The 24082-nt window shown below is 47.7% G+C and overlaps 1 protein-coding gene across 2 annotated transcripts in view; it reads left to right on the top strand.

Annotated features, from left to right (window-relative positions):
- Positions 1-24082, top strand: part of cfap99 (cilia and flagella associated protein 99) — a 392086-nt gene that overhangs the window by 257669 nt on the left and 110335 nt on the right. For both annotated transcript variants that reach the window (XM_070894010.1, XM_070893926.1), the window contains one exon: positions 7044-7127. In XM_070894010.1, coding sequence (XP_070750111.1) covers positions 7044-7127 — 84 coding nt within the window. The remainder of the gene's footprint in view (positions 1-7043; positions 7128-24082) is intronic.

Below are 24082 nucleotides of genomic sequence, written 5' to 3' on the forward strand. Positions count from 1 at the left end.
GCAGAGAATATAAGTGCAGGGAGGTTATGCTTAAATTGTATAATACTTTGGTTCGATCACAGCTGGAGTACTGCGTGCAGTTCTGGTCACCTATTATAGGAAGGACGTGATTGCACTAGAGAGGGTGCAGAGGAAATTTACTAGAATGCTGCCTAGAATGGAGAATCTTAGCTATGAGGACAGATTGGATAGGCTGGGTTTGTTCTCATTGGAACCGAGGAGGTTGAGCGGAGACCTCATTGAGGTGTACAAAATATTGAGAGGCCTGGACATAGTGGATAGCAAGGGTCTATTTCGATTGGTGGAGGAGTCTATTGTGAGGGGGCATAGTTTAAAGGTGGTTGGTGGAAGGTTTAGAGGGGATTTGAGGGGGGGCTTCTTTACGCAGAGGGTTGTGGGGATCTGAAACTGGCTGCCTGGAAGAATGGTGTATGCAGAAACCTTCACCACTTTTAAGAGATGTTTGGATGGGCAGTTAAAGTACAGTAACCTACAGGGTTACAGACTTAGAGCTGGTAATTGGGATTAGACGAGATGACCTTTTGTTGGACATAAGAACATAAGAGCATAAGAATTAGGAACAGGAGTAGGCCATCTTGCCCCTCGAGCCTGCTCCGCCATTCAACAAGATCATGGCTGATCTGGCCATGGACTCAGCTCCACTTACCCGCCCGCTCCCCGTAACCCTTAATTCCCTTGTTGGTTAAAAATCTATCTATCTGTGACTTGAATATATTCAATGAGCTAGCCTCAACTGCTTCCTTGGGCAGAGAATTCCACAGATTCACAACCCTCTGGGAGAAGAAATTCCTTCTCAACTCGGTTTTAAATTGGCTCCCCCGTATTTTGAGGCTGTGCCCACTAGTTCTAGTCTCCCCTACCAGTGGAAACTATCTCTCTGCCACTATCTTGTCTATCCCTTTCATTATTTTAAATGTTTCTATAAGATCACCCCTCATCCTTCTGGACTCCAACGAGTAAAGACCCAGTCTACTCAATCTATCATCATAAGGTAACCCCCTCATCTCCGGAATCAGCCGAGTGAATCGTCTCTGTACCCGCTCCAAAGCTAGTATATCCTTCCTTAAGTAAGGTGACCAAAACTGCACGCAGTACTCCAGGTGCGGCCTCACCAATACCCTGTACAGTTGCAGCAGGACCTCCCTGCTTTTGTCCTCCATCCCTCTTGCAATGAAGGCCAACATTCCATTCGCCTTCCTGATTACCTGCTGCACCTGCAAACTAACTTTTTGGGATTCATGCACAAGGACCCCAGATCCCTCTGCACCTCAGCATGTTGTAATTTCTCCCCATTCAAATAATATTCCCTTTTACTGTTTTTTTCCCAAGGTGGATGACCTCGCACTTTCCGACATTGTATTCCATCTGCCAAACCTTAGCCCATTTGCTTAACCTATCCAAATCTCTTTGCAGCCTCTCTGTGTCCTCTATACAACCCACTTTCCCCCTAATCTTTGTGTCATCTGCAAATTTTGTTACACTACACTCCATCCCCTCTTCCAGGTCATCTATGTATATTGTAAACAGTTGTGGTCCCAGCACCGATCCCTGTGGCACACCACTAACCACCGATTTCCAACCCGAAAAGGACCCATTTGTCCCGACTCTCTGCTTTCTGTTAGCCAGCCAATTCTCGATCCATGCTAATACATTTCCTCTGACTCCGCATACCTTTATCTTCTGCAGTAACCTTTTTTGTGGCACCTTATCGAATGCCTTTTGGAAATCTAAATACACCACATCCATCGGTACACCTCTATCCACCATGCTCGTTATATCCTCAAAGAATTCCAGTAAATTAGTTAAATATGATTTCCCCTTCATGAATCCATGCTGCATCTGCTTGATTGCACTATTCCTATCTAGATGTCCCGCTATTTCTTCCTTAATAATAGTTTCAAGCATTTTCCCCACTACAGATGTTAAACTAACCGGCCTATAGTTACCTGCCTTTTGTCTGCCCTCTTTTTTAAACAGAGGCATTACATTAGCTGCTTTCCAATCTGCTGGTACCTCCCCAGAGTCCAGAGAATTTTGGTAGATTATAACGAATGCATCTGCTATAACTTCCGCCATCTCTTTTAATACCCTGGGATGCATTTCATCAGGACCAGGGGACTTGTCTACCTTGAGTCTCATTAGCCTGTCCAGCACAACCCCCCTAGTGATCGTGATTGTCTCAAGGTCCTCCCTTCCCACATTCCTGTGACCAGAAATTTTTGGCATGGTTTTTGTGTCTTCCACTGTGAAGACCGAAGCAAAATAATTGTTTAAGGTCTCAGCCATTTCCACATTTCCCATTATTAAATCCCCCTTCTCATCTTCTAAGGGACCAACATTTACTTTAGTCACTGTTTTCCATTTTATATATCTGTAAAAGCTTTTACTATCTGTTTTTATGTTTTGCGCAAGTTTACCTTCATAATCTATCTTTCCTTTCTTTATTGCTTTTTTAGTCATTCTTTGCTGTTGTTTAAAATTTTCCCAATCTTCTAGTTTCCCACTAACCTTGGCCACCTTATACGCATTGGTCTTTAATTTGATACTCTCCTTTATTTCCTTGGTTATCCACGGCTGCTTATCCCTTCTCTTACCGCCCTTCTTTTTCACTGGAACATATTTTTGTTGCGCACGATGAAAGAGCTCCTTAAAAGTCCTCCACTGTTCCTCAATTGTGCCACCGTTTAGTCTGTGTTTCCAGTCTACTTTAGCCAACTCTGCCCTCATCCCACTGTAGTCCCCTTTGTTTAAGCATAGTACGCTCGTTTCTGACCCAACTTCCTCACCCTCAATCTGTATTACAAATTCAACCATACTGTGATCACTCATTCCGAGAGGATCTTTTACTAGGAGATCGTTTATTTTTCCTGTGTCATTACACAGGACCAGATATAAGATAGCTTGCTCCCTTGTAGGTTCTGTTACATACTGTTCTAAGAAACAATCCCGTATGCATTCTTTGAATTCCTCCTCCAGGCTACCCCGTGCGATTTGATTTGACCAATTGATATGTAGGTTAAAATCCCCCATGACTACTGCCGTTCCTTTTCACATGCCTCCATTATTCCCTTGATTATTGCCCGCCCCACCGTGAAGTTATTATTTGGGGGCCTATAATCTACGCCCACCAGTGACTTTTTCTCCTTACTGTCTCTAATCTCCACCCACAATGATTCAACATTTTGTTCATTCGAGCCAATATCGTCTCTCACAACTGCCCTGATATCAACCTTTATTAACAGAGCTACCCCTCCTCCTTTTCTTTCTTGTCTATCTTTCCAAATCGTCAGATACCCCTGTATGTTTAATTATCAGTCTTGGCCACCCTGCAACCATGTTTCTGTAATGGCCACCAAATCATACCCATTTGTAATGATTTGTGCCGTCAACTCATTTATTTTATTTCGAATGCTACGTGCGTTTAGGTAGAGTGTTTTAATCCTAGTTTTTAAACCATGATTTTTAGTTTTGACCCCTCCTGCAGCCCCTTTATATTCAGTGGCCCTTTTTGTTTTTTGCCTTGGGCTGCTCTGCCCTCCACTATTACTCATTCCTTTCTGTCTTTTGCTTTTGTCTCCTTTTTGTTTCCCTCTGTCTCTCTGCATTGGTTCCCATCCCCCTGCCATATTAGTTTAACTCCTCCCCAACAGCACTAGCAAACACTCCCCCGAGGACATTGGTTCCGGTACTGCCCAGGTGCAGACCGTCCGGTTTGTACTGGTCCCACCTCCCCCAGAACTGGTTCCAATGCCTCAGGAATTTGAATCCCTCCCTACTGCACCACTGCTCAAGCCACGTATTCATCTGAGCTATCCTTCGATTCCTACTCTGACTAGCACGTGGCACTGGTAGCAATCCCGAGATTATTACTTTTGAGGTCCTACGCTTTAATTTAGCTCCTAGCTCCTTAAATTCGTCTCGTAGGACCTCATCCCTTTTTTTACCTATATCTTTGGTACCAATGTGCGCCACGACAACTGGCTGTTCACCCTCCCTTTTCAGAATGTCCTGCACCCGCTCCGAGACATCCTTGACCCTTGCACCAGGGAGGCAACATACCATCCTGGAGTCTCGGTTGCGGCCGCAGAAACGCCTATCTATTCCCCTTACAATCGAATCCCCTATCACTATCGCTCTCCCACTCTTTTTCCTGCCCTCCTGTGCAGCAGAGCCAGCCACGGTGCCATAAACTTGGCTGCTGCTGCCCTCCCCTGATGAGTCATCCCCCTCAACAGCACTCAAAACGGTGTATCTGTTTTGCAGGGGGATGACCGCAGGGGACCCCTGCACTACCTTCCTTGCACTGCTCTTCCTACTGGTCTTCCATTCCCTAACTGGCTGTGGACCCTTCACCTGCGGTAAGACCAACTCGCTACACGTGCTACTCACGTCATTCTCAGCATCGTGGATGCTCCAGAGTGAATCCACCCTCAGCTCCAATTCCACAACGCGGACCGTCAGGAGCTGGAGGCGGATACACTTCCCGCACACGTAGTCGTCAGGGACACCGGAAGTGTCCCTGAGTTCCCACATGGTACAGGAGGAGCATATCACGTGACCGAGCTCTCCTGCCATGACTTAACCCTTAGATACACTTAAATTGACAACAACAATGTTAAAGTTTACTCACTGTTACAGAAGAGAAAAAAGAAAAACTACTCATCAATCACCAGCCAATCACTTACCCCCTTGGCTGTGACGTCACCTTCCTATTTCTTTCTACTTCGTTTTTGCCTTCTCCCTGTAGCTGCACAAGCTCCGCCTTTTATAGGCCTCTCCAATCCCTGGACTCACGCCTCAGCGACCACGAACACCCGCTGCCTCTAGCGGCCTTTTATAGGTCTCTCCAATCCCTGGACTCACGCCTCAGCGACCACGAACTCCCGCTGTCTCTCGCGGCCTTTTATAGGCCTCTCCGATCCCTGGACTCGCAGATATAATGGTAAGTACTGCAGGGAATAGAAAACGGCCCTCCTGGACTAGTTTCAATCGCCTGGATGAATCGGAGAGGAATTTTCCGAGATTTTTTCTCCCTCAATTGGCCTGGGCTTTTATCTGGTTTTTGCCTCTCCCAAGAGATCACATGGCTCCGGTTGGGGTGGAATGTAGATATTTTCAGTATAAGGGGTGTTGCAGTTGTGTAAGGCAGACTGGTTGGTCTGGGTGCTCGTTACTGTTCCGCCATTGTTCATTGTTCAAAGGTTTATATGTAACCTTCAGGGCTGCTGACTGAGGGTCGTGCGGCTCTTTGTCGGGCGGCGTGGACATGATGGACCAAAATGGCCTTTCTGCGCTATAAATTTCTATGCTTCTATAAAGCGAAGAACCCAAGCTGTAATCACTCATTTGGCCCAAGCCCTGTCCTCCCTCCTGCCCAGGAAATGCTGAACTACACTTTCACACAGTTTGGTGCTCGGCTTCACCTGCAAACCATCCTGGCAACTACTGGGTTGACTGACTCGAGTGCCCACTTGTTCTGTGGGAAACCCTTGGTTGATAACAGACTCTGCTTCAGTCACTCAGGTGTCACTAAGATACAATGACAATCCCAAGGTTTAACCTTTGCCTGAAATATATTAATGATTACAGTCAACAGGGAATTACGATTTACGAACTGATAAACTGCTTCCTATCAGATGCAATGGTGAAGCATTCCCCCGCCTCCTCTGTCATCTTCTGCTGGTTGGGCTCTTCAGACCTCACTTTCTTTTTTTCAGGCAATCCACTGAATCTTTTTCCAAAGGAAAGTATCGGCAGGTAAGGGAAGCTTTGGTGATGCCATAACCCAGGCTTCCTGGCTTCCTGCTCCTGCGCTGTTGTGTTGGGTGTCAACCTGGTCACCAGCCAGCAGCAGTTATATTGTACTATATTATAGTGATACCCGCCCTCCTGTATGGCTCAGAAACGTGGACCATATACAGCAGAAATCACAAATCGCTGGAGAAATACCACCAAAGATGTCTCCACAAGGTCCTGAAAATCCCCTGGGAGGATAGACGCACCAACGCTAGTGTTCTCAATCAAGCCAACATCCCCAGCATCGACTAGCTTCGTTGGGCGGGCCACATTGTCCGCGTGCCCAACACAAAACTCCCAAAGCAAGCGCTCTACTTGGAACTCCTACACGACAGGTGGACAGAGGAAATGTTTCAAGACACCCTCAAAGCCTCCTTGATAAAGTGCAACATCCCCACCGGCACCTGGGAATCCCTGACCAAAGACCGCCCTAAGTGGAGGAAGAGCATCCAGGAGGGCGCTAAGCACCTCGCATCTCATTGCCAAGATCATGCAGAAATCGGTGCAGGCAGTAGAAGGAATGTGCGGCAAACCAAACTCCCCACCCACCCCTTTCTTCAACCACTGTCTGTTTTAACTGTGACAGAGACTGTAATTCCCGTATTGGATTGTACAGTCACCTGAGAACTCGCTTTTAGAGTGGATGCAAGTCTTCCTCGATTTTGAGGAACTGCCTATGATGATATTGTACATGTGACTCTGAGTTGGACTCTTGTTAATGATGGGCTTAAAACCGTTGTTCAATGGTCCCTCATATTTCTGGTCTCATCACCTATATCTGCTTTACATTGCCAGTTCTGCTGGTCAGAACCAAACCAGGGAGCTCTTTTATACTATGCTGAGGGGAGGATGGGGGGCTCGACATTTCACAACTGAATGGTCAGTGAAATCTTGCATGCATGATGTACACATAGCTCCATGTAACCTGAGAATTTAACATTTCATTTTGAGTAGTGATTCATCGTTAACTTTAAAGGTGAGTGTTCCCCATTTATAGATCCACTGACAGCCATGTCTCTTCCACATTCAACCTCTTAATTATACATTGAAGCATAAGACAGAATCTAACAAAGTGCAATGACCCTTTCAAAAGTCTGCTCCCACCACCTACACAAGTGAATTACAGTCAAGCACGGTATTGAAGTACAAACGTTTGCAGGATTATCTCTCACAGATGTTTTCTGTTGCTATAGTTACTTACTCGTCTTCCTTTGTAACCCTGACAGCACATTAAGTCTGAAATTATGAAGGAGGAAGAGGCCAAGAAGAAATCTAAAGCTCCAAAAGTACGACCGATCCCTGCACAGATAGTAAGTCTCCATGGATTATTTTAAACAGGACAATGCCTCTGCTAAAATAACTAACAAAGAAATGTCATTAAAACATATTTAGTGTCTATGTGCTAATATCGCAATCAGTAACCTCTGGCCTGTCATGTTAAAATGGGCTCTGTATTGAATCTTACAGGAATTTGCAGACCAGTGATTATAGGAGATAATGCTTTGTGATGGTAAACTGAACTTTGACAGTAAACTTGCCAAAGTTGTCCTCAGTGCCCTAGAAGGGAGTAGCCAGCCAGAGCTCCCCTGACTGATAGACACCCATTAACTGACTTATAATGGATTGTCTAGAGATTCCCCCATTGATCCCTGCGGGAAGCGAAGAAAGGGCAATAGCTTAGCTGTGATGATCCACACAGTCAAATAGCTCACGCACAGTCACTGTCCGGGCTCAACCTTAAAAAGAGGGCGTGGTTACTAGTGGAGCTGTACCCCAGGGTGAGTCACTGTAAATTAGAATGGGAAAACTGGGGGAAGACAGAATATTTACAAAATCGATCTTCTGTGTTGCACATGGGGAGTGAGGACAACGTGTAGTCTTCGGGTGAAGGGACTCGAAGGCGGAGAATAATTGGACCAGGACACCCAGACATAATTCATCCCGTTTTAAAGTCTTATGCATTGTGTCCTTATTTAAAGTAGTTTGACAAAAATGATGGCATTTTGGGAAGCAGAGGAGCAGAGTGGGTTGCAGCGGATATGTTGCAGCACAGGTATTTCCCTGCAGTACAGGCGGAGGAGCGGGAAGATGCAAACCTGAGGCACTGCAATGTATTACTGGTAGGAAGGTAATCACCGATGTTTACAGAGCAGTTTCCAATAAAAGTGCGTCCATTGGACTGTATAATGGAAAAGCAAACTGACAGGACATGTACACAGATATAAGATATAAGCATCTCAACAACTTAGACATTTCACAAGCAAATATTCACTTCATTTATACCAGATAGTAAACAGTGTCTATGGAACTGTACCCATCAAGGACTCTATGACTTCCGGAGGGCAGGGTGGTGGCAGAGGACAAGACTGAATTCAGAGACCTCAGAGCAGGCAGCGTTAATCTGCAGCGGAAGATTTGGTGATCTGGACACCAAGTCACACAAATGCAAGATCACCGTGATCCACACACATGCCTATTAAGCAAAACTTCTACCAGAACACCAGACATAGAGTGAGAATGAGAGGTGATCTCATTGAAACATACAAAATTCTTACAGGGCTTGACAGGATAGATGCAGGAAGGATGTTTCCTCTGGCTGGGGAGTCTAGAACCAGGGGTCACAGTCTCAGAATAAGGGGTTGGCCATTTAGGACTGAGATAAGGAGAAATTTCTTCACTCAGCGGGTGGTGAATCTTTGGAATTTTCAACCCCGGAGGGCTGTAGATGCTCAGTCTTTGAGTGTATTCAAGACAGAGATCGATAGATTTTTGGATATTAAGGGATATGGGGACAGTGCAGGAAAGTGGAGTTGAGATAGAAGATCAGCCATGATCTTATTGAATGGCGGAGCAGGCTCGAGGGGCCAAACAGCCTATTCCTGCTCCTAATTTTTATGTTCTTAAGTCACAAATACTGAACTACACTGTCTTGTGTCGACCTTCATTTACATCCCACCCTTTGAGGGGAAAAAATAAATACTTAGTAAATTGAGAATCAAGAAATATAAAACTGCTTGCTTCATTACTTAGAAACTGTATTGAATGACTACAAAGGAGAAGATATAGAGCAACTAAGAGAGGAGCATAGGAACAGGAGGAAGCCATTCAACCCCTCGAGCATGTTCTACCATTCAATTAGATCATGGCTGATCCGTACCTCAGCTCCATTTACTCCCCTTTGATCCATATCCCCTGATACCCTTACCCAACAACAGTCTGTAGATCTCAGTCTTGAAAATTTCAATTGATGCTCTGTGATCACATGGCTCCGGTTGGGGTGGAGTGTAGAATGTTTCAGTATAAGGGGTGTCGTAGTTGTGTGGGGCGGACTGGTTGTGCTGGGTGCTCTTTACCTTCCCGCTATTGTTCATTGTTCAAAGGTTTATATGTGACCTTCAGGGCTGCTGACTGAGGGCCGTGTGGCTCTTTGTCAGCCAGCGCGGACACGATGGGCTGAAATGGCCTCCTTCTGCACTGCAGATTTCTATGTTTCTATGTTTTCTATGACGCCAGCCCCCGCCAGCAGCCACTGTCTTTGGGGGAGTGTGCCAAATTTCCACTACCCTTAGTGTGAAAAAAAACACTTCCTGATTTCACTCCTGAATGGCCTAGTTCTAATTTTTGAGCCCTCGTGTTGTGGATTCCTCCACCTGAGGCAATAGCTTGTCTGTAATAACTCTGTCAAATGTTTTTGTCATTTTAATCACCTCAATTGTGAACATACGAACAATGACAGATAGGTAAAGGCCACCTGGTCCACCCAGCCTGCTCCACACAATTGCGATACCTTGTGTATCACAACATCTTCACTCCACCCCACGTGAAACCATGTGATCTTCTGGGAGAGGCAAAAAAACATTAAAATCCCAGGCCAATTTGGGGTGGAGGTGGGGGTGGGGGGGAATCTGGAAAATTCCTCTCTGATCACCTTAATCTTCTAAATTTAAGGGGATACAAGCCAAGTTTATGCAACCTGTCCTCATAATTTAACTTTAAGCCCTGGTATCACACTTTTGTCATTTTAATCACCTCGATTACGAACATACAAACAAAGTCAGACAGGTAAAGGCCATCTGGTCCATCCAGCCTGTCCCACACAATTGTGATACCTCCAAGACCAATATGTCCTTCCTGTGATGCAGTGCTCTGAAGTGAATGCAGTACTCCTGATAGGATCTGACCAAGGCTATGTGCAACTGAAGCATCACTCCCTCCCATTATCTCAGTTTTCCAGTATTTGTGGATTTTTTTTTTTATATATACCTCGATTCGTTCCTGTTCATCGTTTCATCTTCCCAGTGAAAGCAATTTTGAAAGTGCTCGTTTCCCTTTTACTGGGTTAGGTGCAGCCCTGAGAGACAGTGTTTACAGCCTCTTGCCTATCAATAACCCTGCCCGCGGTGGGCTGAAATGAGTTTTATGTGTTTTAAAATCCATTTCAGTCTTCCAATGGAGCAGAGTGACCATTAATACGGAGGAAAAAAGATGTTATTACATCAACAGTTTGAAAAGTGCCCTAATTTTCTGAGCTCTCCTGGTGCAGTGTTGATATTTCAAGCTTACTGTGTATTTTCTGGCTGGAGCAGTCAGCCGTGCAAAGTCACAATCTGCTAATCAAAAGTTGCAAGCAGCTTCTCTAACTCAGTCAGTGAGCAGCATTCACTCGGAGACATGTTACCACTGTTTAAAGGAACCAGTGCTGGCTGTTTTACTTTCCATTCCTTATTTTAGACCTTGGGCTTTAACAATGAGTTGCGATGACACACTTTCTGATGAGTGTCGCTGCTCACGATGTGGAATACTGAAGCTAATGTGACCAAGTAGCAATGTCCTTTTAAAGATGGAGTGGTTTATAGAAACACAATTAATAATTTAAATAAAAATCCTCAGAACATGAAGGGTTTAGATAGAGTAAATAAAGAGAAACTGGATGCAGAGAGGATGTTTCCACTGAAAGGGGATGTTACATTTAGAATAACTCCACAAGACTGCACATCTTAAGCTCAAACTGCTGTGACCTTGGTCTCTTTATTGTAACTCCAGAGTGAGTAGGCAGCATGGTAGTCTGCCTTTTATACCTGCTTGCCCAGGGTGTGCACGTGACCCTTGGGTCTCCCATAGATGCGCCCCCTGGTGGCAAGACTTACACTTTGGTTGTGTTTACATACATAACATCATTCCCCCGGCCCCCCAAAGTCTTATGTACAAGTTATTTACAAGTTGAGGCGATCCGGGGCTCTGCGTTCCCGGGTTGATCGCCTGAGTTGAAGTCCTGGCAATGGGTGAGTCAGTCGGATCGTTGTTGCGCTGCGGTGTGGCTGGTCTGATCAGACTGTCGGGCATGGTGGGTTCATCCTCGTGGTTGACCGCGAGGTCGGTTGGTGGTTGGGTGTGTGTGTGTGGATCAATGATGATAATGTCCTCTTCAAACTGTTCTTAGTTGTCAGTGAACTGCAGTTTGGTCTGATCCAAGTGCTTTCTGCACGTTTGTCCATTCAAAAGTTTGACAACAAACACTCTATTCCCCACCTTGGCTAACAGTGCCAGCAACCCATTTGGGACCATGACCATGATTAAGAACAAACACAGGATCATTAACTTCAATGTCGCGTGATACAGCTGCGCGATCGTGGTACATGTTATGCCGGTAACGCCGGGTTTCTCCATGATCATTGAGATCCGGGTGGACTAAGGAGAGCCTGGTTTTGAATGCTCTCTTCATTAGCAATTCTGCAGGGGGAACCCCGGTAAATGACTGGGGTCGCATGCGGTAGCTGAGCAGAATCCAAGATAACCAGGTCTGCAGGGAACCGTCTGTCACACGTTTCAAGCTCTGCTTGATGGCTTGAACTGCCCGTTCCGCTTGACCATTGGATGCGGGCTTAAATGGCGCAGACCTGACATGCTTGATGCCATTGCGGGTCATGAACTCATTGAATACCGAGCTGGTGAAGCATGGTCCATTGTCACTAACAAGGACGTCGGGCAAACCATGGGTGGCGAATATGGCCCAGAGGCTTTCAATGGTGGCAGTGGACATACATGATGACATTATTATACAGTCAATCCATTTAGAGTAAGCGTCCACTGTTACTAGGAACATCTTTCCTAGAAAGGGGTCAGCGAAATCTACGTGGATCCTTGACCACTGTCTGAGGGGCCATGACCACAGACTCAGTGGGGCCTCACTTGGTGAGTTGCTCAACTGCGAGCAAGTGTTACATTGGTGTATGCATGACTCCAATTCCGAGTCAATGCCGGGCAACCAAACATGCGACTTGGCGATAGCCTTCATCATGACTATGCCTGGGCGGTTATTGTGAAAGTCGCGTATAAACGTTTCCCTGCCTTTTTCTGGCAAAATTACATGAATCCCCCATGGGAGGCAGTCCGAATGGATGGACATTTCATCTTTGCATCGGTGGAACGGCTTAACTTCGTCTTGCATTTCCCCTGGGACCGCTGACCAGCTCCCATTGAGGACGCAGCTTTTTACTAGTGATAGTACAGAGTCCTGGCTAGTCCAGGTCCTGATTTGACGAGCCATGAGGGGTGAACCCTCACTCTCAAAAGCATTCATTACAAGGAGCAAGTCTGCGGGCTGCGCCATTTCCACCCCGGTGGTGGTCAACGGTAGCCGACTGAGGGCATCCGCACAGTTCTCAGTGCCTGGTCTGTGGCGGAATACATAGTCATACACAGATAATGTTAGTGCCCATCTTTGGATGCGGGATGAAGCATTGGTGTTAATACCTTTGCTTTCTGAGAACAATGAAATGAGCGGCTTGTGGTCGGTTTCAAGCTCGAATCGGAGCCCAAATCGGAATTGGTGCATTTTCTTAACCCCGTATACGCATGCTAATGCTTCTTTCTCAACCACACTGTAGGTTCTTTCAGCCTTGGATAAGCTTCTGGACACATATGCAACCGGTTGCAGTTTGCCTGACACATTGGCTTGCTGTGACACACAACCGACCCCGTACGAAGATGCATCACAAGCCAGTACTAAACGTTTACAGGGGTCATACAATACAAGTAACTTGTTAGAACACAACAGGTTTCTGGCCTTATTAAAGGCTGTCTCTTGAGATTTACCCCAAACCCAGTCATCACCCTTGCGTAGCAATAAATGCAATGGTTCCAGCAAAGTGCTCAACCCGGTTAGAGAGTGACCAAAATAGTTGAGGAGTCCCAGGAATGAACGCAGCTCCGTCACATTCTGTGGTCTGGGTGCATTCTTGATGGCCTCCGACTTGGAGTCCGTGGGTCTGATGCCGCCCACCGCAATCTTTCTCCCCGGAAATTTGACCTCTGGCACCAGGAAAACACACTTGGACCGTTTCAGCCTAAGTCCCACTCTGTCCAGTTGCTTGGGAACCTCATCCAGGTTGTGCAAGTGTTCGGTGGTGTTGCGGCCAGTGATCAAGATGTCATCTTGGAACCACGGTGCGCGGAAACTATTTCAACAGACTCTCCATGTTCCTCTGGAAGATGGCCGCCACCGAGCGAATCCCAAAGGAGCATCTATGGTATGTGAACAGTCCTCTGTGCGTGTTGATGCACGTTAATTTTTTTGAAGTTTCAGCCAGCTCCTGTGTCATATAAGCAGAGGTTAGATCCAGCTTGGTGAACGACTTCCCCCCTGCTAGTGCTACAAAGAGGTCATCCGCCTTGAGTAGCGGGTACTGGTCCTGTAACAAGACTCAGTTGATCGTTACCTTGTAGTCCCCACAGATTCTGACCATCCCTTCGCTCTTCAACACTGGCACAATTGGACTGGCCCACTCGTTGAACTCGATTGGCGATATGATCCCCTCTCGTTGAAGTCTGTCCAGCTCGATCTCGACTTTCTCTCACATCATGTATGGAACCGCTCGGGTCTTGTGATGAACGGGTCGTGCATCAGGGACTAGATGGATCTGCACTTTGGCGCCTGTGAAGTTGCCGATGCCTGGCTTGGATAATGATGGGAATTTGTTTAGCACTTGGACGCAAGAGGCATCATCCTACGAAGACAGTGCTTTGATGTCGTCCCAGTTCCATCGGATCTTTCCTAGCTAGGTTCTGCCGAACAGCGTTGGGCCATCGCCTGGTACAATCCATAGTGGTAAATCATGCACAGCTCCATCGCACGATATCTTCACTGCCGTACTGCCAATAACTGGTATGAGCTCTTTGGTGTAAGTGTGCAGCTTGGTGTGGATCGGGCTTAGTTTTGGCCTTTGGGCCTTGTTGCCCCGCAGCTTCTCAAAAGCCTTCTGGCTCATAATTGACTGATTTGCCCCCGTGTCCAATTCCATGGAAACTGGAATGCCGTTTAATTTGACTTTTAATATTAGCGGAGGGCTTTTGATGGTAAAGGTGTGTACCCCATTCACTTCCTCTTCAGCCTCGGGTTGAGTTGCCTCTCTTACTCGTTCAGCGTGATTCGCGCTAGATCGGTCATCTTCTGCCAACTCTGCCATGTGGTGAGTCACAGCACATCTGCACATTCGCTGGAGGTGCCCATTGTGCCACAGCCCTTGCACACGTAGTGCTTGAATCGACATTGGTGGGCTCGATGATTACTCCCGCAGCGCCAACATGGTGCTAATGGATTCGCATTCATGCCCCATGGTGGGCTCTGAGTCATCCTAGGTCTGGCCTCTGCGGGCGTGTAGCCCTGTCATGTACAGTTCTGCCTGCTGAAGGCGTTATTTTATGCATAGTACTTGCCGGTGAGTTCTGATGCTGCAATGATATGTGTTTAGTGTTATCGTTCGTGGACATAAAAGCCTGGGCTATCGTGATGGCCTTGATCCGATCTAGGGATTCGGCAGACAGCAGTTTGCGAAGAATGACCTCATGGCCGATTCTAAGCACGAAAAAGTCCCGCAACACTTCCCCCAAAAATCCAGCAAATATGCACTGTCCCGCAAGGCATCTTAGGTCGACGACATAGCTCGCCATGTCCTGACCCTCGGAGCGGTGGTGCGTATAAAAGCGATACCTGGCCATCAAGATGCTCTCCTTCGGCTTGAGGTGTTCCCGAACCAGCGTGCACAGCTCTTCATATGTCTTCTCCGTTGGTTTCGTCGGTGCTAGCAGATTTTTGATGAGGCCATATATCGTGGACCCGCAAACGGTGAGGAGAATCGCCCTGCGCTTGACCGCGGTTTCTTCCTTTCCCAGCTCGTTGGCCACGAAATACTGGTCAAGACACTCAACGAAGGTTTCCCAATCGTCACCCACAACAAATCTCTCAAGAATACCAATGGCAGCCATAACTGCGTAAAAGTTTGTGATCTATTACTCATCGTCAATTGTTACGTTTAGAATAACTCCACAAGACTGCACATCTTAAGCTCAAACTGTTGTGACCTTGGTCTCTTTATTGTAACTCCAGAGTGAGGAGTCAGCATGGTAGTCTGCCTTTTATACCTGCTTGCCCGGGGTGTGCACGTGACCCTTGGGTCTCACACAGGTGCGCCCCCTGGTGGCAAGTCTTACACTTTGGTAGTGTTTACATACATAACAGGGGAGACTAGAACTAGGGGGCATAGTCTTAGAATAAGGGGCTGCCCATTTAAAACTGAGATGAGGAAGAATTTCTTCTTTCAGAGGGTTGTAAATCTGTGGAATTTGCTACCTCAGAGAGCTGTGGAAAGTGGGACATTGAATAAATTTAAGACAGAGATAGACTCTTACCTATAAGGGAATAAGGGGTTATGGGGAGCGAGCAGGGAAGTATGCTGGAATCTGGAATAAAAACAGAAAATGGTGGAAATCTCAGCAGGTCAGGCAGTATCTGTGGAGAAAAAGCAGAGTTAAGGGGCCCAAGTTTCGAGGCGTGCCTAGAACGGCGCAGTCCCGACCTGGATGCCCGTTTTTCGCGCCACAAAGTGCGCCTAAAAAAAACCACCATATTCTCCACCTCCCTGCAGGTCCTCTGGCCCTTGGCGCAGCGCAGCAGGAGCTGTAGGGGGCGGAGCCAGGTCCCTGCGCTGAAAACAGTGCCGGGACCTCTGCACATGCGCGCTACAGTGGGCACACATGTGCAGTAGCTCCAGGCGCCCGAAACTGTGTGGGAGGGGCCCGAAGCACGCAGCCCCTAGCCCTGGCCGAATGGCCTCACTGGGGCTGCGTGAATAAGGCTCCTCCCACGGCCAGCTCCTGCTTCCTCCCGGCCCGACTCGACTCCCGCTTCCTGCCCCCAGACCGGACCCGACACCGACAGACTCCCACTCTCCCCCCCCCCCCCCGCCCCCCGACTCCCGCTTCCGCCGCCCCTCCCCCCTCCCCCCGCACCTCCGGACCCGACCCGACTCCCGCTTCCCCCCCCCCCCCCCCGCCCCCGGACCGGATCCGACACCCGCTCCCCCCACCCCCGGACCGGACCCGACACCCGCTCCCCCCCCCGCCTCCGGACTGGATCCGACCTGACCTCCCTCCCCCCGACCTGACCTCCCTCTCCCTCCCTCCCTCCCTCCCCCCGACCCGAACCGAACCGACCTCCCTCCCACCACTTCCCCGACCCGACCCAACGCCACCTACCTGTAAATCTGGTGCTGGGGACGGGCCCTGCCCGAAGTCTCGGGCCCGGCCCGTTCAGCCTCCCTCCCCCTTCTCCTTCCCTCCCACCCCCCACCCCCCCAAATCTCCTTCCCCCCCACCTCCCCAATCTCCTTCCCCCCAATCTCCTCCCCCCCCAATCTCCTTCCCCTCCCCAATCTCCTTCCCCCCTCCCCAATCTCCTTCTCCCCCCCAATCTCCTTTCTCCCCCTTCTCCTCTCCCCCCTTCTCCCCTCCTCCCTTCTCCCCCCTTCTCCCCCCTTCCCCCCTTCTCCCCCTCCCCCCTTCTCCCCATCCCTCCCCCTTCTCCCCATCCCTCCCCCTTCTCCCTCATCCCTCCCCCTTCTCCCCCTTCCCTTCCCTCCCTCTGCACCCCTCCCTCTCTCCCTCTACCCCACTCCTCCCCCTCCCCTCGCTGTCAGAAACACAGACACTGACAGACAGAGAATGAGAGACACAGACAGACATACAGAGAGATAGAGACACTGACAGAGACACACTGGTGGGGGGGGGCATCCCAGCACGCTGTTGGAGGGCTCCCGGTGCTGCAGTCGGTAAGTAGAAAATGTTTTATTTATTGATTTTTTAAAAAAAATTATTTCTTATTAATTTTTTTTGATTGATTTATTGGTTGATTTATTGATGTATTTATCATTTATTATTGATGATGGCTCTTTATTTGTAAAACTGAAGTGTTTAATGTTTGTAAACTTCCCTTTAAACCCCCCCCCCCATTCCCTACGCCTGATTTGTAACCTATGCCTGATTTTCTAAAGTGTCGACAAGGTTTTTTCGAGCGTACAAAAATCTTCACTTACTCCATTCTAAGTTAGTTTGGAGTAAGTTTTCACTCACGAAACTTTGAAAACAGGCGTAAATGGCCGGTCACGCCCCCTTTTGAAAAGAAAATTCTGTTCCAAAGTGAAACTGTTCTACCTGACTAGAACTGGAGCAAACTAAATGTGGAGAATTCCGATTTCTAAGATACTCCATTCTACACCAGTTGCTCCTAAAAATCAGGAGCAAATCATGTGGAAACTTGGGGCCAAGGTTTCGGGTCAATCCCGACCCGAAACGTTAACTCTGCTTCTTCTCCACAGATGCTGCCTGACCTGCTGAGATTTTCAGCATTTTCTGTTTTCATTCCAATTGCTGAAGGGTTGATAATGAGAGAGCACAGATTTAAGGTGATTGGCAAAGGAACCAGAGGCAACAGGAGGTAAAAATATTTTACACGGCGAGTTGTAGTGATCTGGAATGCATTGCCTCGTAGGATGGTGGAAGCAGATTCAATCGTAGTTTTCAAAAGGGAATTGGATAAATATCTGAAGGAGAAAATATTTCAGGGATATGGGCAAAGAGCGGGGGAGTGGGACTAACTGGATTGCTGTTCGAAAGAGCCAGTGCAGACTCTATAGACTAACTGGCCTTTTCTATGCTGTCCTATTCTATGTAACTTGTGAGCAGCTACTGGTAACAGCTCTCTGCCTAGTGAGGGCTCAAACCCATGCCTGTTGGTTAGTTAAAGAGCAAGTAGTGGCTAGCCTCTGGAGGAGGGGGGAGAAATAAGCACATCATCATCATCATAAGTAGTCCCTCAAAATCGAGGAAGACTTGCTTCCACTCTAAAAGTGAGTTCTTAGGTGACTGTACAGTCCAATACGGAAATTACAGTCTCTGTCACAGGTGGGACAGACAGTCGTTGAAGGAAAGGGTGGGTGGGAAGTCTCGTTTGCCACATGCTCCTTCCGCTGCCTGAGCTTGGTTTCTGCATGCTCTCGGTGACGAGACCCGAGGTGCTCAGCGCCCTCCTGGATGCACTTCCTCCACTTAGGGCGGTCTTTGTCAATGGGGATGTTTTATTAAGCACATTGGGAGTGAAAGTGGTCTTCACCAATAGCACGAACCAGGCTCATTGCAATTCAGCAGCCCGTGTTGCCCCACACCCGATGGACATTTCACCGAAACGGCGTAAAAGATCGAGGAAATTCGAGCACAGCGTCAAAGTGAGAATTTCCTCAATCTCCTGTACTGAAAATTGGCACTGTACCATACTTGTTTCAGCGCAAGCTTTCAGGAAATTCTGAGCCTTATAACTGACAAAGATCAGTGTAACTCCTAAGCATCCCTACTGCATTGAAACTAATACACTGTCCAATACTCTCATCTTGCTCCCAGTTGAAATAAGGGGCAAAGTTTCCTCCTTGGCAAGTCTACCACCAAAGTGGCACTGGAACTGCACTTCTATCCATCAGAGTTACTCTGTCAAGGACCACCCCCCGATTTTCCTCAGGGCACCTTCATTAAGTATTTATGTTGGGCTCCTCCTGCTTTTGCCTCCGACCTCTACAGGTTCTCAGATTGCTGGCTGCTGCTCTCTAGCATGAGCCTTGGGGTAATGAGGTGGTATTTCCTTGTCTTTGGTTATGGTCCATTTCTCATGTGAGAGGAAAAGCCCACAGTGTGTGAAGGCACTCTAAGTGCCATCATATGGAATGAAACCAAGGCATTAAACGGCACTCATTAATGGGGGGCCGGGGGCGGGGAGGGGGGGTTTGCAGGGGAAGGGAGGTAAACTGTTGCAGCAGCTGGAAGGGCCAAGCAACCCTTGTGTGTCTGTCACAATCTGGTTCAATGCAATGTCTGAGGCTGCTGCTTCTCCAGGGGCACCGAGCTCACAACTATAGACTTCAGCCGAGCTGTAACTGTCTGCTATCCAACAAAGGAAGACTCAGCTTTTAGACCCCAAGGGAAGAAGAGCCATGAAGGGCCTGATCCAGGCCCCATGGAAGGAGGTGCTCCTGGCACTGGCTGCCCCCTTTAGCAGCGCCGTACGCCTATTCAATGTCAGAGGTTGGCCAGGATAATGGGCAGTCATACTTTGAATGAATGCACTATTATAAACATCTTTCTCAGTTGCAGCTACCTTCCCCTCAAAGCGTTGAACACCACTTGTAACATTGAGCCTGCAGCACAGTACTCTTCAGGCCTTCACACTTCCTTCCTTCCACAAGTGTTCCTGTACTTGCAGCCCAACACATAGCGAAGCGGTGAAAGACGCGCGTGATTTGTAACACATATCGCCTGTTCTCACCCCCTTTAAGAAATGCTTTGCGACACCTGTGTTTTATTCCATATGATGGCAGGCTGATTAGCTTCAGACTCTGTACTTCCCTCTTAAAGACAAAATGGCCCATAACCAAAGACAATAAAATGGCAACCTCTGTACCACAAGGCTCCAACTGGAGATCACCAGTCAGCTGGTGGTCTGTAGATACTCCCACGATTTCTTTCACCCCTCCATTGGAGGCCGTGCCTTCAGCTGCCTGAACCAAAGCTCTGATAAACCTTGCCTAAAGTTCTCCGCCTCTATTTCTCCTTAAAGACGATCCTAAAACCTACCTCTTTGGCCAAGCTTTTGATCGCCTGCCCTAATATCTCCATATATATTATATGTTTTCTCTGATTACACTCCTGCGAAGCACCTTGGCAGTTTTACTACGTATAAAAGCAAGTTGCTATTGTAGAAGTTGGAGGCTGGGATTGAAACGGGATCCACCAGTAGGCAACAAGGGGGGAGCATTGTGATCGCAAAGAATAGGAAGGTTGTTAGATACTTTTCCGGGAAATGATTTTGTCCCTGACAGACTGTGCGTGGAACAAGTTGGGCCAAGTTGGGTGAATGGCAGCCCGAAGGAGCAGTAACATATTAACCAGATGGGACCCTCGTCAGTTGTAGAGATGAGCTACATGTTCACGAGACAATAAGTGGAGTTTATTGCTGAAGGCACTCTGTGATGGATGGATTCATTTAGCAATGGACTTGGATCCTAGTTAGCTGAGAGTCCTCCTTATGAGCTGTGCCCACAGCTGCCTGGCAGCTGGCTCAACTCAGTTATTGATACATGAGTGAGGCACAGCTCTCTGAAGCATTGTCAAGGCATTGTCCTGAAATCACCCTACTTGGGTTTGCAGACAGGGAGCCATGGGGAAATAGGAACATAAGAACAGGAGTCGGGCATTCAAGCCTTTCAATTAGATTATAAGTATGTAAACCTGTAAATACCATGTCCAACCACCAGAGGGTTTATCCTCTGGAGTCCCAAGGGATCCCACAATCCCTTGGGAGCACCTGTATATAAGGAGGCCTCACAGGCTGGAGAGGCACTCTGAGATCTGTAATAAAGGACTATAGTCACACCTTACTTTGAGCTTGCAGTATCTAGCCTGACTCTTTATTCAAGACATAACAACTGGCGAAGAGATACAGATGATGAACCCCACCGCAACAATGCAGAGAATCATAGGCATTCTGGAGAAATTTTCAGAGGGAGATGATTGAGAAACCTTCGTGGAGCGACTTGACCAATACTTCGTGGCCAACGAGCTGGAAGGAGAAGTGAACGCTGCCAAACGAAGGGCGATCCTCCTCACCGTTTGCGGGGCACCAACGTATGGCCTCATGAAAAACCTGCTCGCTCCAGCAAAACCCACGGAAAAGTCGTACGATGAGTTGTGCACACTGGTCCGGGAGCATCTGAACCCGAAGAAAAGCGTTCTGATGGCGAGGTATCGGTTCTACACGTACACAAGGTCTGAAGGCCAGGAAGTGGCGAGCTACGTTGCTGAGCTAAGGCACCTTGCAGGACATTGCGAATTTGAACGACACTTGGAGCACATGCTCAGGAACTTCTTTGTACTTGGCATTAGCCATGAAGTAATACTTCGCAAACCTTTGACTGTAGAGACCCCAACCTTGAATAAAGCTATAGCGATAGCCCAGGAGTTTATCGCCACCAGTGTCAATGCCAAACAAATTTCTCAGCACACTAGTGCTGCTGCAAGTACTGTGAACAAAGTAATGCTGTTTCGAATCGAAATGTACAGGGCAGGACTTCCATGCCTGCAGCTGCACGTCCGCTGATTACTCAGAGTCCACCATCAAGGGTGGTGAATACAAGGCCATTAACACCTTGTTGGCGCTGCGGGGGTGATCATCATTTCCATTCATGCCGCTTCAAAGGATACGTTTGCAAGGGCTATGGAACAATGGGACACCTCCAACGCATGTGCAGGCAAGCTGCAAACCCTGCTAATCCTGCAAACCACCATGTTGCAGAGGAAGACAGATCCATGGTGGATCACGACAAACCAGAGCCTCAGACCGAGGAGGCAGAGGTATATGAGGTACACACATTTACCACAAAGTGTCCCTCGATAATGCTGATGGTTGAATTAAATGGACTCTCAGTGTCCATGGAGCTGGACACGGGCACAAGCCAGTCCATAATGAGCAAAAAGACTTTCGATAAATTGTGGTGCAGCAAGGCCTCAAGGCCAGTCCTGACTCTCGTTCGCACTAAACTGAGAACGTACATAAAGGAACTGATTCCCGTAATCAGCAGTGCTACCGTAAAGGTCGCCTACGAGGGAGCGGTGCACGAATTACCACTCTGGGTGGTACTGGGCGATGGCCCCATGCTGTTCGACAGGAGCTGGCTGGGAAAGATGCGCTGGAAATGGGATGACGTCTGAGCGCTTTCGTCCGTCGACGACACCTCATGTGCCCAGGTCCTAAACAAGTTCCCCTCGCTGTTCGAACCAGACATCGGGAAGTTCCAAGGAGCAAAAGTGCAGATCCATTTTATTCCGGGGGCGCTACCCATCCATCACAAGGCGAGAGCGGTACCTTACATGATGAGAGAGAGGGTGGAGATCGAGCTGGTCAGGCTGCAATGAGAGGGCATCATTTCACCGATCAAATTCAATGAGTGGACCAGTCTGATTGTTCCAGTCCTCAAGGAGACGGCACCGTAAGAATCTGTGGTGATTACAAAATAACGATCAATCGTTTCTCACTGCAGGATCAATACTCACTACCAAAAGCAGATGACCTATTTGCGTCGCTGGTGGGAGGGAAAACGTTCACGAAACTGGACTTGACCTCGGCCTACATGACGCAGGAGCTGGAGGGATCATCGAAAGGCCTCATCTGCATCAACACGCACAAAGGTCTCTTCATTTACAACAGATGCCCATTTGCCGCGGCGATATTTCAGAGGGACATGGAACGCTTGCTGAAGTCAGTCCCGCCCACCGTGGTCTTCTAGGACGACATCTTGGTTACAGGTCGGGATACCGTTGAGCACCTGCAGAACCTGGAGGAGGTTCTTAGTCGGCTCAATCATGTGGGGCTCAGGCTAAAATGCTCAAAGTGTGTTTTCCTAGCGCCTGAAGTGGGGAGAGGAATCACGGCAAACGGCATCAGGCCCACCGATTCGAAGACAGAGGCAATCAAGAATGCACCGAAACCACAGAAGGTGACGGAGCTGCAGTCGTTTCTAGGACCCCTGAACTATTTTGGTAACTTCTTACTGGGTCTTAGCACATTGTTAGAACCTCTGCACTCTTTACTGCGTAAAGGAGATGAATGGGTATGGGGTAAAAGCCAAGAAAATGCCTTTGAGAAAGCTAGGAAACTGGTAGCAATGCGGTGAAGGAGGATTTCCTGGAATGTATTGGGGATGGTTTTCTAGACCAATATGTCGAGGAACCAACCAGGGAGCTGGCCATCCTAGACTGGGTGATGTGTAATGAGAGAGGACTAATTAGCAATCTTATTGTGCGAGACCCCTTGGGGAAGAGTGACCATAACATGGTAGAATTCTTTATTAGGATGGAGAGTGATACAGTTAATTCAGAAACTAGGGTCCTGAACTTAAGGAAAGGTAACTTCAATGGTTTGAGTCGTGAATTGGCTAGAATAGAATGACAAATGAAACTTAAAGGGTTGACGGTGGATAGACAATGGCAAACATTTAAAGGTCACATGGATGAACTTCAACAATTGTACATTCCTGTTTGGAGTAAAAATAAAACGGGGAAGGTGGCTCAACTGTGGCTAACAAGGGAAATTAAGGATAGTGTTAAATCCAAGGAAGAGGCATATAAATTGGCCAGGAAAAGCAGCAAACCTGAGGACTGGGAGAAATTTAGAATTCAGCAGAGGAGGACATAGGGTTTAATTAAGAGGGAGAAAATAGAGTACGAGAAGAAGCTTGCCCGGAACATAAAAACTGACTGCTAAAGCTTCTATAGATATGTGAAGAGAAAAAGATTAGTGAAGTCAAACGTAGGCCCCTTGCAGTCGGATTCAGGTGAATTTATAATGGGAACAAAGAAATGGCAGACCAATTGAACAAATACTTTGGTTTTGTCTTCACGAAGGAAGACATAAATAACCTTCCGAAAGTACAAGGGGACCGAGGGTCCAGTGAGAAGGAGGAACTGAAGGATATCCTTATTAGGCGGGAAATTGTGTTAGGGAAATTGATGGGATTAAGGCCGATAAATCCCCGGGACCTGATAGTCTGCATCCCAGAGTACTTGAGGAAGTGGCCCTAGAAATAGTGGATGCATTGGTGATCATTTTCCAACAGTCTATCAATTTAGGATCAGTTCCTATGGACTGGAGGGTAGCTAATGTAACACCACTTTTTAAAAAGGGAGGGAGAGAGAAAGCAGATAATTATAGACCGGCTAGCCTGACATCAGTGGTGGGGAAAATGTTGGAATCAATTATTAAGGATGAAATAGCAGCGTATTTGAAAAGCAGTGACAGGATCAGTCCAAGTCAGCATGGAATTATGAAAGGGAAGTCATGCTTGACAAATCTTCTGGAATTTTTTGAGGATGTAACCAATAGATTGGACAA

Source organism: Pristiophorus japonicus, chromosome 1 (genome assembly GCF_044704955.1).
Source record: "Pristiophorus japonicus isolate sPriJap1 chromosome 1, sPriJap1.hap1, whole genome shotgun sequence".
In the NCBI taxonomy this organism is placed as follows: domain Eukaryota; kingdom Metazoa; phylum Chordata; class Chondrichthyes; family Pristiophoridae; genus Pristiophorus; species Pristiophorus japonicus.